This window comes from Calidris pugnax, unplaced genomic scaffold (assembly GCF_001431845.1).
Source record: "Calidris pugnax isolate Ruff unplaced genomic scaffold, ASM143184v1 scaffold209, whole genome shotgun sequence".
In the NCBI taxonomy this organism is placed as follows: Eukaryota; Metazoa; Chordata; class Aves; order Charadriiformes; family Scolopacidae; genus Calidris; species Calidris pugnax.
In genome coordinates this window covers 2,499,412-2,512,442 of record NW_015090978.1, presented here as the reverse complement: position 1 = coordinate 2,512,442, position 13,031 = coordinate 2,499,412, and the positions used below count along the sequence as shown (strand labels likewise).

The following is a 13,031-nucleotide window of genomic DNA, read 5'->3' as shown; positions in this document are numbered from 1 at the left end:
GATTACATATCTTTCTAGAGCAATAACCGCTTTAGAGATAAACTTCATAAACCCACAGGCCCAAGCTCTGAGCTGATCTTCTCTTCTATGGAACTGTAGTTGTCTCGGCCCTCTTGAAATTTGTGGACAATCCTTAAGAGATTGGAACTATCTTTGAAGTTAGTGATGTGTTGACTCTGAAATGCGACTTGTGTTTAGCTCTGAATGCATAAACTGTAGCAAGATTCTATTAAAAAAAAAAGAGAAAAACTTAAAAAAAAATTAATAAGTCCCACACAACTGCGAACCAAGATTTACGCAGATTACCAGACGTTTTTATTCTGACAATGATTGTGATTACTATGACTATTACTATGATTATTATGACCATTATTGTTAGTAAGGAAGTGTAAAGCATGATCTGTGGACTTCATAACTTAAGCAAAACTTTACAAAATGTACATGCCTTTCTTTTCTTACAGGAGAATTAACTTCAGTTTCAACTATTGCTGATGTTCTTGACAAAGGATCAGGAGCAGTCTTGCTTATAGATGGTAAGAAGGTTTGTAATTTTTGGAGGCGATGCAGTAAAATTTGACAAGCTCAGTTTTTAAGTAGCTGTACCAATAACTGCCAGCCTTTCCACAGTAAAAGCTGTTTGCTTATTAAAGCTCAGTGAGAGCTGAGAAATGAGTTAATCAGCAATAGCTGTGTAAATGTAAAATGTAATTGTTCTTGGGCAGTTAATGTACTGAAATGAGAACACTGTATTTGGAAGATGATTTCAGAGAAGGTTTGGGGTTTCTTTTCCTGCGTAGGTGGAATAGTGCAGCATGCAAACTGAACAAAGTTCTTCAATAATTCTATTATTGAAAATTTCTTCTATTCCTGTCTGAAGGCATCCATTTTAGATTTTGCCAACCTTCAGCAAGGGAGTGTGTGTGTGTGCACGCATGTCTGCGTGTGTTTTGTAGGGTGGATTTGCAAAGATTAGTCGTATGTGTACGTTGTGTAGACTCATCTCCAAAGCAGCCATCTTTAAGAGCATGTCACCAGTTCTTTTTTCATGTCTACATTATTCTCTTCCAAACAAAACAAAGCCAAACCCCATTTCCATCTCTTGTATCCAAGTTAAAGGATAAGAACATCTCTGGAGTTTGCTCAGTTGTTGCTATCAGAATTTTGATGTTTTTAGGTGTGGATATTCCGAAATCCCTTGGGAAATTAGACTGCAAGAGTAGGTTAATAGGCAGCGAATCTCTAAAAACAATTAAACTTTTATTTCTTCAGTGTACAGATAAAATTGTAAAAACGTCTTTACTGTCACTTTGTTCCTTTTATCTGTGTTTTGCTTCCATACTCAGCTAACATTAAGCCTGTTTCTGCAACACACAGAAGTTCTTTTTGTGAACAGAGTCTTAGTGCTTTTAAATTTCTTCCAGAACTGGAAATGAACATTATTACAAACACTGTAAATTTCAGTCTGAGGTGTAAGAGAGTAGAATAGGCATGAACTGGAAATACAAAGCTGAATCTCAATTCAGTGTAAGAAGTTCAACTTCTTCAAAAGAAGGAACAGGTCACCTTAAACTAAAGCTTGCTTTGGAGCTCTTTTCATACAAGCTACTAGTACTACTTTTTCTATGAGATGGTAAGGTGCTTTACACACTAAGAATTCTTAATAGCTTCTAATACGTCTTATTTTATGGCACAACTCTATCATATTTAAATAAATGGCTAATGCAGTTTGAGATGGTGAAATAAATACTAATTTCATCACTCCGTTGTCAAATATTTTTAGCACCTTGAATGTCATCAGCATTTCGATAACTCTTTTTTAATTTTAATGCTTTCATATAGATAAAATTTATGATAACGTTACTTGAAACAGATCATTAGTCTTCACTAGTCAGGAAGTGGCTTGCAACTGGGCAATCTGAAAGTTTGACCATTGTGCCTTTAGTTGTTAAAATGAGCTTTCTCATGTTTAAAGCTGAACTTTTCTGTTGCTAAGAACACATTCTAGCTATATGAAAAAGGAGATTGAAGACAACATATGACCTTCCTGTTTTGTTGTCTTTCAGTGAATACCTATTGTGGAAAGGAGCTAGTGTGTTATAATCAGTTCTCTTTGTTTTTCGTTGGAGCTGGAGGATTTGGGGGAAAACGAACATCAGAAAAGGCCAAGGTAAATGCACATGTATTCATATTTAAAAAAAAAAAAAAACAACATAAAAACTTCTCTCAGCACTGCAAGACAACTATTTGCTGTGTCAACAAGGAAGGATAAACTAGCATTTGAGCAGCGCGGTCCTACAAACTCAAATGGAATTTTAATAATTCTGCTCATGAGAAGCCTGAGTGAAAAGGTTCAGGGCCTGGGAAATCAATGGTTTTGTTTTGACAATTAGGGAGAAAAGTGAATTGCTAAACATGCAGCTGATGAGATATTTCTACATTCAGATACTTGAAATTACAGATATGGAATATCGTAATGGAAAAGAGAATAGGAAATTATCTGGAAAATATTTAGAATCTAAATTCTGTGGACTTGGAATTAGAAAACGATGTCTGAAGTTAAAATGAAATTGAAATTCATATAAAATGCATGGTGATGTAGAGAGAATGTGTCTCTAGAGGATTTGTATTAGGCATTTTAGAAGAGGGTCTGTTGAATTTGACAGTGTAGCAGGCTGTAATCTCACCCAATTAATTCCGTAGAAGTGGTAAAATCTGGTACACATTGTACTTTGGACTTTGCTAAATTCTTTAAAATTCAACTTCATAATTTCTTGTTAAAAAATAGCTTGGAGAAGGTTTTATTTTCTGAATCTACTTTTGATCTGCGAAAAATGTAGATTCCTCTTAGATCAGAACAAGAACAGAGAAGTGGCTTTTCTTTGTAAGTATTGGTTTTCTCAAGTAGCTTTGGGGAGTGCTACCTGTCTTACATGTAGCTTTAAGAGTGGATTTTTTGGCCGCTCTTGTTCAAGCATCGGCAACAAGGAGAGTGACAAAGAAGTCGAGATTTTTAGATACTTTGGGGGCCTGCTACAGAGCTGTCCTTTAATCCTGTCTCAGCTCTGCTGTCATGATCACGTTTCAATTTCTGCCTCAGTGCTTACGTCTCCAGTTGGGAATACACGATCTGTCTGTCATCAGTTTAGCATTACAGCATGTTGTGCTGCTCCACCTCAGAGAATTTTCTTTCCTTCTGTTTAAGGGGCTGGGAGAGCTATTTATATGTAAAAATAAATTGTTACCTAGTGATAATTTTGTGTGTATGTGTACAGAGAATGTTCATGTTTAGTTTAGCAACTTGTTTTTATGTGTTAAATTTGTGCTAATAGGTATGATAGGTTAATGTTGAAAGATGTTGCTCTAGTAAAAAGACTAGCTTAGTAAAAGAACTGAGAAGTTCTCAAATATGTGGTGTTGGGTTTGAACTTGCAGTTTCTAGAAGAGATCTCTAGGTGTAGCTCTTTATAAATCCATGTGTCTGCGTAAAAGAGGTTTGGAAAGCATAAAGAGGAAAAGTGAGAAGTAGCTTTATAGTTTCTCACTTCTGGTGGAGTGGAACTCCTGCATTGTGGGAGGGAGGGAGCAAATGACAAACAATATCACATGAACATACATTGTGTATGTCCAAACGCATGAAATGACTATTCAGGTACCTGACGTGTAACTATTTTCGTCTTTGATACTATGTTTAAGGGTAGTGCCAGCTATGACTGAATATTGTTATAGTGAACTAGAGCCTTGAGGCACTAGAGTAATAAGCAGTCAATTGAATAGAGGCCACTTTAAGCTCAGCATTTTGGAAAATTTATAATGAAACACCCAAGTTTTGTACACCTGTAATACTGTAAGTAATGTTCTTTGGGATTTTTGGATGTAAACTTAAATCTTTTTTCCCCTCTGATTCTTTGGTTTTCAAAACAAACCAAAAAAAGCCCAAAGAAAGAGAAACTTGTGTAAGCTCTAACATGAAAGGAAGCAACTTGACTCCCACCTGTAGTAATTCTACTAAATCTTAGTTTGCGTAAGCTCTTTACCAAAGAAAAGATAAATCAAAAGAAACCGAGTGCTGTGTAATTTCACATCTAAAACCAGCAGAGCAAAACCACCTCTTGTGTGGAAGTCTTGATAACGTCACTCCTGTTTTTGTCACTTCAAAGAACCACAGTGGACCTACACATCAATCAGCTTGACAACAGTGACACTACCAAACATGCTCTTGAAACAAGAATGGTTTGCCAATCTATTTCCAGTTGGTTTAAAGAAACCCAACCTGACATACCAAGCCATTAAGCTGTTAAAACTAGCCAACATATGAATAATGAAGGAAACCCCTCTGCCACGAGGACAAGAAAACCCCAACTCACAATGTGTTGCTCATCATAGACCTCAACATGGAAATTTGTTCTTAGTTTGCAGATACAATGAAGTGTAAAGTGACAAAAAGACGCATTATAAAATACACTTGATCAGCTTGGGATTTCTTTTTTGGCACAGAGGGTTATGGAAGTCTTCCTAATTGGGAAAGCTTGCAAAGACGAAGTAGGAAAATTTATTGTTTCAAACTGACCTCTTGCATGCAGAGGCTGTTGTTTAATATGCTGTCACTGTGTTGTATTAACTAGTCTACATTTTGTTTTCTTCTATCACAAGGACTGCTGCTTTAATTTTAAATAGTTTTGAACTTCAATAGTTTTAAACTTCAATAGTTTTGAATTGGTTATGGTTTTTGTGTTTATCATGATCTAGGATGTTCTTTATTAGCCTGTTGGTAAAGTTTAAATCTTAAAAACTGAACAATGAAGCAGCAGATTGCACAAGGAACAGCTTTTTACAAGAATTTAGGGGTTAGTATGCAGCACATAAAAACAAAAGAAAAAAGTTACGTAGTCCATGAGTGAGGTAGTAAATAATTTTGTACTCCATTGTGCTTTTCAAAGAATTATTTTGAAAGCTTCATAATATTCTGAGACAACTATTTTATTCTGAGTGAATAATTCTTGCTTGAGCCTTTTTTGGATAGTTTGAAAGAAATGTAGTCATACTGATCAGCTATAGCATGTAACTGTTAGACAGATCTGATGCCTCCGGATTGCTATCTTTGTAAAGCCAACCTAAATAAGAGATTTTTTTTCTGGCCTAAATATCTTTTTTCTGTATATGTATATATTTGTCTGTGTATGTAGAAAGGGTGGGAGTAACCTTAACAGCTTCATAAATGCAGTTTATTTTTATACATACCTGACGTATTCTGGCATGGGTATGGATAAAAGATTTTAGCAGTGGAATATTAATACTACTACTTTCGCTTTAGGTACCAGGGAATCCACCGAAGAGACCCCCTGATGCTGTAATTTCTGATGTCACAACAGCTGATCAGGTAAAGTTTTATATGCTCTAGGTGTGGAAATGTTTGCATTTTTTTGAAAAAGGAGTCATATATGATGTTTGCTAATAGTTCAAATTTTCTGATATAACTCAGGTCTTTATATATATATATTTATGTGTGTATATGCATATATGTGTGCGTATGTACCAATGTATAACATGAAGCTAAAATTAGTGCTAGGTTATGTTATTACAATGTGTTTAATGTACTATCTAAAATATTATTTTCATAAGGTTGATGGATTTTAATGATTGTTTATTATTAAATTCTACATAGGAGGAAGAAATAAACATTTGTATTCTGTTGTAATTTAAAAAAAAAAAAGGCTGAAAATTAGTGAAATTTACAACAAATGATTCAAGAAAATCCATCATGACCCAAAAAAAAAAGTGCTTAAAGTTTTGAAGAAGTTACATTTCTGTAGTAGTAGTAGCAGGCAGGAAAACCTAAAATGCTGTCAGTTTCTGTCCAGGTATGTTTCCGTGTGTCCACAGTCCCATTTGTTAATGGCATATACTTTCCATAAGCAAAAACCTGAGTAAATGAATATATCCTCCTCTGAAGGTCAACACATGCAGGTATCAGACAACTAAGACAGGAAAGTCTGGAGCTACAAGTATCAAGACACTGAGTAGTATTTTCAAAAGCAGCTTAGACATGGCAGGGGACTTATGGTATATTGCTATTGGAGATGCAATATAAATGTTGAGCATCAGCTGAACTGTGGTAGCTGTGATGTCTGCTTAGTCTCTGATTATATATGGAGTAACTACACTTAAGTCTCATCCAGTTGATTCATGTGCTTGAAATCAAAGTTAGAGCTACCCACTTAAACCAGGAAAGCACTTAGATCATCATTTCTCTTTCTGTCACTGAGGTACTTGCTGCATCCTAAAATTCACAGCATCAGTCTAGGAGGTACAGGTGTCTAATTCTTCCGAATAGCCTTCTTCCAAAGTTGGCAAGGTGAGCAAGGAGCAAGGAATGGTGAGAGAGTATTTTCTTCCTGGGGGGTGGTTAAATGTAGAGGAAGGTACTCTCTAGCAGCTGTCACTTCATTAGATAAGATATAGCAACCCTAGTAGTTAAAAGTATTTACTTTGAGTGTTTGAATCCAAGTTCCCCTCTGTGTGATTATATCAGAATTGATTCCAGGTCCATCAATTTTCAGATGACATTAATGATCCCCTTGATCATAATGGTAGTCTTTGTTTCCAAGCCTTAAATCCTCATCTCAGGAATTGTTACTGTGGATAAAATGCTAAATTCATGAGATAAAAGATGATGTAGTGACCCTATAAAGCAGAAGTTGGGAAACTTTGCTACTACAAAATTGATTTTTGGAAATAAAGCAGGTGACACAGAGTAGCCACCACACTTGATTTATTTTAAGGTTTACTCTGACAGGTAGATTTAGAAAGAGAATTCCTGTCCAATTAGATCTTGCAGGAGCCACAGATAGCAGACTTAGAGAATTTATAAGAAGGCTTATCTTCCAAATTACTCAGTAGCATCTGCACTTAAGTGATGATGCTTGTGTTATGGAAGTGGAATGCGTAGAACTTGGGAACTTCATGGGCAGGAATACAGACTTTTGTGTGAAGGACAGCTTGGGGAAATGTTATCAAGATTTTACATTTATGTGTCTGTTGAATGACACATAACTGTCTAAAATCCTTTTTGAAAATGGAAGCTGGCACACAAATTGCACCAAAGTTTCTGAATATTTTTTTTTAGTGTTTAAATGAAAAAGGTGTTAGCAGAAATGACTGTTGCCATTCAGCTATTGAGATAGTATAGAGGATGAGACAGACTGAAGGAGTCAGTTTGCAGATGGCATTTGAGTTAACTTGAACTGTATTAATTTCCAATGACGGCTGTGACATTCACCACTCAGTTTTTGTGTTACCACAATTGTGTGGCTAAGCTCCTTTTCATAATTAACATTTTTCCCGCTTATCTTTTCAACAGCGTGATCATGTAGCGTGATAAGTAGACTATTGTGCATGTTTTAAAAATGTTTACAGTGATGACTCCTATCTATCACTGAAGTCAATGGCTGTGGTTATCTTGAAAGTTATATTCAGTTCTAAGTCAACTACACTGGGTTAAGTTTTTTTCCAAGAGGAAGAATGTTTTTTAAAAGTTCTCAGACAGGAGGAATTGCTGCTTAGTGAAGAGGGTACTGGGAACAGAGGGCTAATAACCATTTTTGCCCTTCACCGTGTGTTCAGCAGAATGGAGGATACAGCCACCTGCAGTTGCTTGAAAAATGACCATTGACAGAACAAACTACTAAGTGGTAGGAAAGACTAATAGCAAGTAGCATAATAAATGTTTATCCCTCTCAAATCTGTTCCCATTCCTGAGAAGTTCTTTAAACACCAACCAGTGCTTATGATGAGTTGCAGTACCATGGTGTAAGCTGCTTAAAGATGAAAAATAACCGGTTAAAAAAAACTTAGAAGTATCTGACCTTCTAAAAAGCTTTAAGGCTTAAGATTTGCATCCTGCTGAAGAAGGACATAAAATATTTCTTCTGTGTGGTCATGAATATTTCTGCAAAGAACTAGGGGACATTTTTTCCATCTTGCCCTGTAGAGATGTGCATGTGTTGTGGTATTTTTCTTGCTTGTTCTCTCTTTGTAGCTTGAGCTATGCTTTACTAGATATACTGCCATAAATCTTTTGAATAAAATAGACCTTTTGACAGAAGATCAAGAAGTCTAGAGCGTGTTTGACTATTGGCCGTTTAGCAAGAAATGAATCATTCAATTTCAATTCTGTAGGGAATGTTTAATGTAGTTACAGAGCTTCGGTATCACCCAGATACTGTTGTCCTGCCCGTTTTCTAACAAGGGCCTTAAATTAATCAATCAAATAGATTTTGCTGAATGGTTCCTAATGCAATTAAGAATCATAAGCAGTAAATGACCTGTATCTTGGAGAGTTTTGTCTCGGTAGAGTTTTCTTTTCACTCCTTTCCCCTTTTGGGGGAATTCATTTCTAATGATACACAAAATTAGCTGCATTGAGTGTTCAAAGTGGATGATGTCCAAGTGGTGCAGGTCACTTTTGGGGAGGGAAACAAATATGGAGTCTTCAGTTTGTTGCAGGCATTCTGTGTGGGGTCCTTTTGTTTGATTGTGGAAAAACTCACAGCATTCTGATACTGTGCAGGTTGCCTCCCAAGAGATAAACTGTTCTCTATCTTCAAATATCAGAATTAATATTCAGAATACACAATGTAGAGACAATAAATAAACAGTATAACAGCAGCCCATAAAATGGAATCTTTCCAGAAGTCATTTCCAGTTGATTGTTCTGTGTTTTCTCTGTGTTTTCTCTGACTTTATTCTGAGAGCTACCTGTCCTTTTTTCTATATGGAAAAAATAAAGCTGTAACGTGGAGTTTGCAGATCTTCCAAGTTTTGTTAATGCCAGCTCATTTCAGTAAAATGTCTAATAATTTTAAGTGGTTGCCAGTTGAAAAATTCTCTTTGCTTCCAACAGTATCATATAAAGCATTCTCCTGCTGTAAATTCTGACTCTGCATATTTGTTACTTACATTGATATGGAAAAACAGATAAGACAAAGGGGTAGAAAAGATAGATTCTGAAAAACATGGAGTCTCAGCCTGCCATGCTTCAGAACCAGCTGTGTGCATCCAGCTGTGCCCCACTACAAGTCTCTACAAAGCAGTAGCATGTGAGCTATCACATGTGAGTTTCTGCAGAGCTACTTTTCCACTCAACTTGGATATCTCAAACACATGATTCTTCTGCTCTGTGGTTTCCATGGTCAGGAATATTGGCCGTCCTTCTTTCAAGAGTTTTTAAATTCCTTATTAGAGCTGATGAAACTGAGACTGATACTAGTCTGTTGGAGGAACAACATTTCAATATCCTGTCGTTTTTAAGTTGCTTTCATTTGGAAAATTACTATAATTTTTTAAATGTTGCAGAGTTTTTAAAAAGATAAAACTTCCAAATAAAGCTTGCTTTGTTTGGAGTCATAATTCCCTTTGTATGCAGTGCTTTGTGATACAGATTTCAGTCATGTAGGCATAAATGGTGTGTTTGTTCCCTCTCCTTCAAGAACTCTTTCACAGGCAAAGAGAGCTAGGTATGAGCTAAATAGCATAAGAAGTCAGTTTTCCTGTGTTACTTGTTGAAAGAAGTTGTGTTCTGAGAAGGAGTAATGAGAGGAACATAATCTCATGGTCAGTGACTGGTTGGAGCTGCAGTTCTTCAACAATGGATTTTCTTTGCTTTGTCCATAAAATTCTTACGGTCTGTGGGCAGCTGTTACCCAGATATCCCAAAGTACTCGAACATGGGTGGTGCTCTTTAATCAGTGGCTGACGGGAGACAATGAGATGATGGAATTTAGAAGATGAAGTCTGGGAGTCAGACTAGCAGGAGGGTGTCAGAGCATCACAGACTGAAACTGAAATTCACAGGATCTCTGTTCTGCACTTGTACAGTGTACTTCAAAAATGTGACACGGTTTGAAGAATTAGGCCTTCAAATGTTCAATTGGAGAGCTGGAATTTGTTTGTGCTGCTGACAATTACGACCTCTTCTGCTGTCTTATAGATTCCAGTCTGTAAAGGAATGATGTTTATAAATGTTTGAGGCATTTTAATTGTACAGAGAGTGTTTAAAGGAGTGGTTTACAGCATCCAGTGGTGATTTTTGAGAATGCAATACAGTGAGCAGCATTAAAAAAGTCAGTTTAGGGAATATAATGGTTCTTTACTCATTCAGTCCATGAATTCACACCTAGACTAATCTCATAGGATTTAAAATATGCAACTATGTAAAGCCTTCTGTTCCAGGTATAGATCAAGCATTGACTCACAGGGTATGAAGAACTTGCTGCTTTTTAGTGTTTTGGGTTTTTTTAAAATACAGTTATTTTCCGTTTTCTCTGGAAGAGGAGGAAGTACTTGGCACCTGCTGTGTTTCACGTAGTGTCATCAGCATGCTGTGACTAAGACTGCAGGATTGTCCTTCCCTTCCTGAGTCATTCTCAGCCCTGCAGTCCTCATGCTCATACTGCTGTCCTCTAGCTACCCGAGTCTAGTTTTTCACAGTGTCAAGTTCAGCTAAAACTGCAGTTCTTAATGTAACTGGAAACAGTTGTGAAGACAGTTATGCACAGATCTAGTTTGTTGTAGAAGAGTGGACTTCGCAATAAAAACTTATTAAAAAGACATCTTGGAAAGAGGTGCATGGTAAAAATTTAACAGCCTAATGAATTATTAAACTAAAACCTGCTGGAAAATGTTCTCTGCCTGTTGTCAACAGGTTCAGTACTATGAGTCAGTGCTTTACTTTGAGGATGATGTGGTAAGACCCTTACAAGCTTCTGTGTAATTGGGATGTGGATACTTACGTGTGGAAAGTCATGTTTTATTCTACACAGATTTCGTTTGTGTTTTCATTTTAAACATATGTAAATATTTGTGTTTTCAGAGAACTTATGTGTAGGTAGAATAAGTAATCATTAACATTATGTGGAAAAAGAAAGAAGTTGGTTATTTCTGACTAACATTTGTTTCCTTGGGGAGATTTTATGCTTATTTTAAACATATTAGAAGGAAAAAGTTATAGGAAGGTGAATGTTTTGAGTTAAGGTCATTTTGAAAATAAGTGCAATGAATCATGTGGGAGAGAAGATGATGAAAACATGTGCATGGATGGGGAAAATATGATTGGAGGACAAAGGGGATTTTTATGTCCTGCTCTGTAAAGATTGCAGTAGACCTTTGCCTGAAAACATGTAAATTTAAATTAACTTCAGACAATACCACAATAGAGCCTCCTGAGAGCCTGAGGTGATTTTTTTTCTGTTTGTAGCATAAATAATTTGTTTCATGATAGAGAAACTGAAGTGCTGCAGTAGGTTCGCAGATATGGAGAGCATACCAGAAAAAAACTGCTTAATAACAGAGGATGATACAAGCAAAACCAAGGGATGTGAAGCCATTGCAAGGATTTGATAATGTTTTCTTAATTTGTCTAGAGATTTCAATATGCAGAGATGATACTCTCGGAACCCTTGAAATTGTATAGTGAGTGAGCATTCATAATAGTAATTACTTTAAAAGTTTGTTACATGTTACGATGCTGATTTCAAGATTTATGGACCACCCTCACCCCACATGTTTATTCCTGTTGGGAAGATCAGAATGTAATTTTCCAATCCTTGCAATTTTGAAAAATAGTTGAGGGCTTGGATTATACTAGAATTTTGTGTGGTAAGATGATAAAAGAAGAAAAAGTACAAGCCTGGTAGTCATTTTGTTTACACTTCATTACCAAGAGTGCTTTGTTCTTTCTGACTAAGAGGGGCATTGTTAAAGGAAAGGCTTCTTGTACATTTGCCATGCTACTGAAAAACAGCTAAAGTTCTGTGCCAGAATATACAAGTTGGTTTTAAATTTGAAAAATATGTGGTAGGGATAAACAGTAAAGACATGAATAATGTGGGGTGAGGAAGAACAGAATATTTAGTGCCGTTTAATACCTATTATACCTATTCCTGTTTATAGCTGTGTATATGATGGTGTTTTGATGGAATATTTTAGTAATTCTTATTCTTGAGGGAGTCAAAGGTATGTAGGGAATAAGGTAGTGTTTGGATAGTCCAAACCACTAAGAACATATAATTGCAAACCTAAGGTAGTCCAGGAAACTATATACTTGTATTTCTTAATTACAGTTTTGTTAAAAAATAGAGAGTGATCCAGATTTTCACAATATATATTTAGGCATTGGAAATTATTATGAGCAACTATGAACTGCCTATTTTGTTTATTTTCCACATATGCCTACTTTAAGAAAAGTAGTTGGTTATCTGGAGAAACAAATAAACATTTTTATCTTTCTTTGTGTTGGTTTCTACCAATTGCTCTTTCCTAATATCTCTCCTTACCCTTACAGAGATAATTAATTAAAAATGGAGAAATGGCAAATGGGAATCTCACATACTCAAAGAGTAGCTGCTTAATTTTCAGGCCAGTAAATTACCTAAGTACTGTGCTAAATTTAAGCCCTTGAAGCATCAGCACTGCCAGTTTAACTGGAAACATTCATTATTCTTAATGTAAATCGAGCTCATTGAAATATGTAGATGAGATTTGGGACTTTTTTTTTCATGAGATTGCTTAACTGCTTGCTTTTACTTCAATAGCTGTTAGGTAAAGTATATCTACATACATGTGCACAGATACGTACGTGTATACTTATATACCCATATACTTGGTCAGAGAAGCTCTTGGGCAGAGCTCTTTTACTCTCCAGTTAGAAGGGAAAATATGTGGATAGTTGGCTTCCTTTTTGTTAGCTTTACCACTGACCTTTATTGCAGTCTGCAGGCAAGACTGAAAAATTGGCACAGACAGGTTGGATATCGCCTTTTCTTTTGTGGTCTGGCAGAACTCCTAAATTGTTAGGAAATGTGACTTGACAGTTTGTGTTATTAATTGGAGAACAATCTAACCATATTATGAAAGACTTCAATCTAATGCCTCACATCAGTTGACTCTTGTCATCCTCCAAGGATGCATCACTTTTTCTTTTTTTTTTTTTTTTTTTTTTTTTTTCACAAAGGTTTCGGAAATGTCTTTTTTTGTGG

At 36.0% G+C, this 13,031-nt stretch overlaps 1 protein-coding gene across 2 annotated transcripts in view; it reads left to right on the top strand.

Moving 5' to 3' along the window:
- The window catches only part of HSD17B4 (hydroxysteroid (17-beta) dehydrogenase 4), a 72,281-nt gene that overhangs the window by 36,948 nt on the left and 22,302 nt on the right, over window positions 1-13,031 (top strand). For both annotated transcript variants that reach the window (XM_014953449.1, XM_014953448.1), the window contains 3 exons: window positions 462-533; window positions 2,064-2,167; window positions 5,312-5,377. In XM_014953449.1, coding sequence (XP_014808935.1) covers window positions 462-533; window positions 2,064-2,167; window positions 5,312-5,377 — 242 coding nt within the window. The remainder of the gene's footprint in view (window positions 1-461; window positions 534-2,063; window positions 2,168-5,311; window positions 5,378-13,031) is intronic.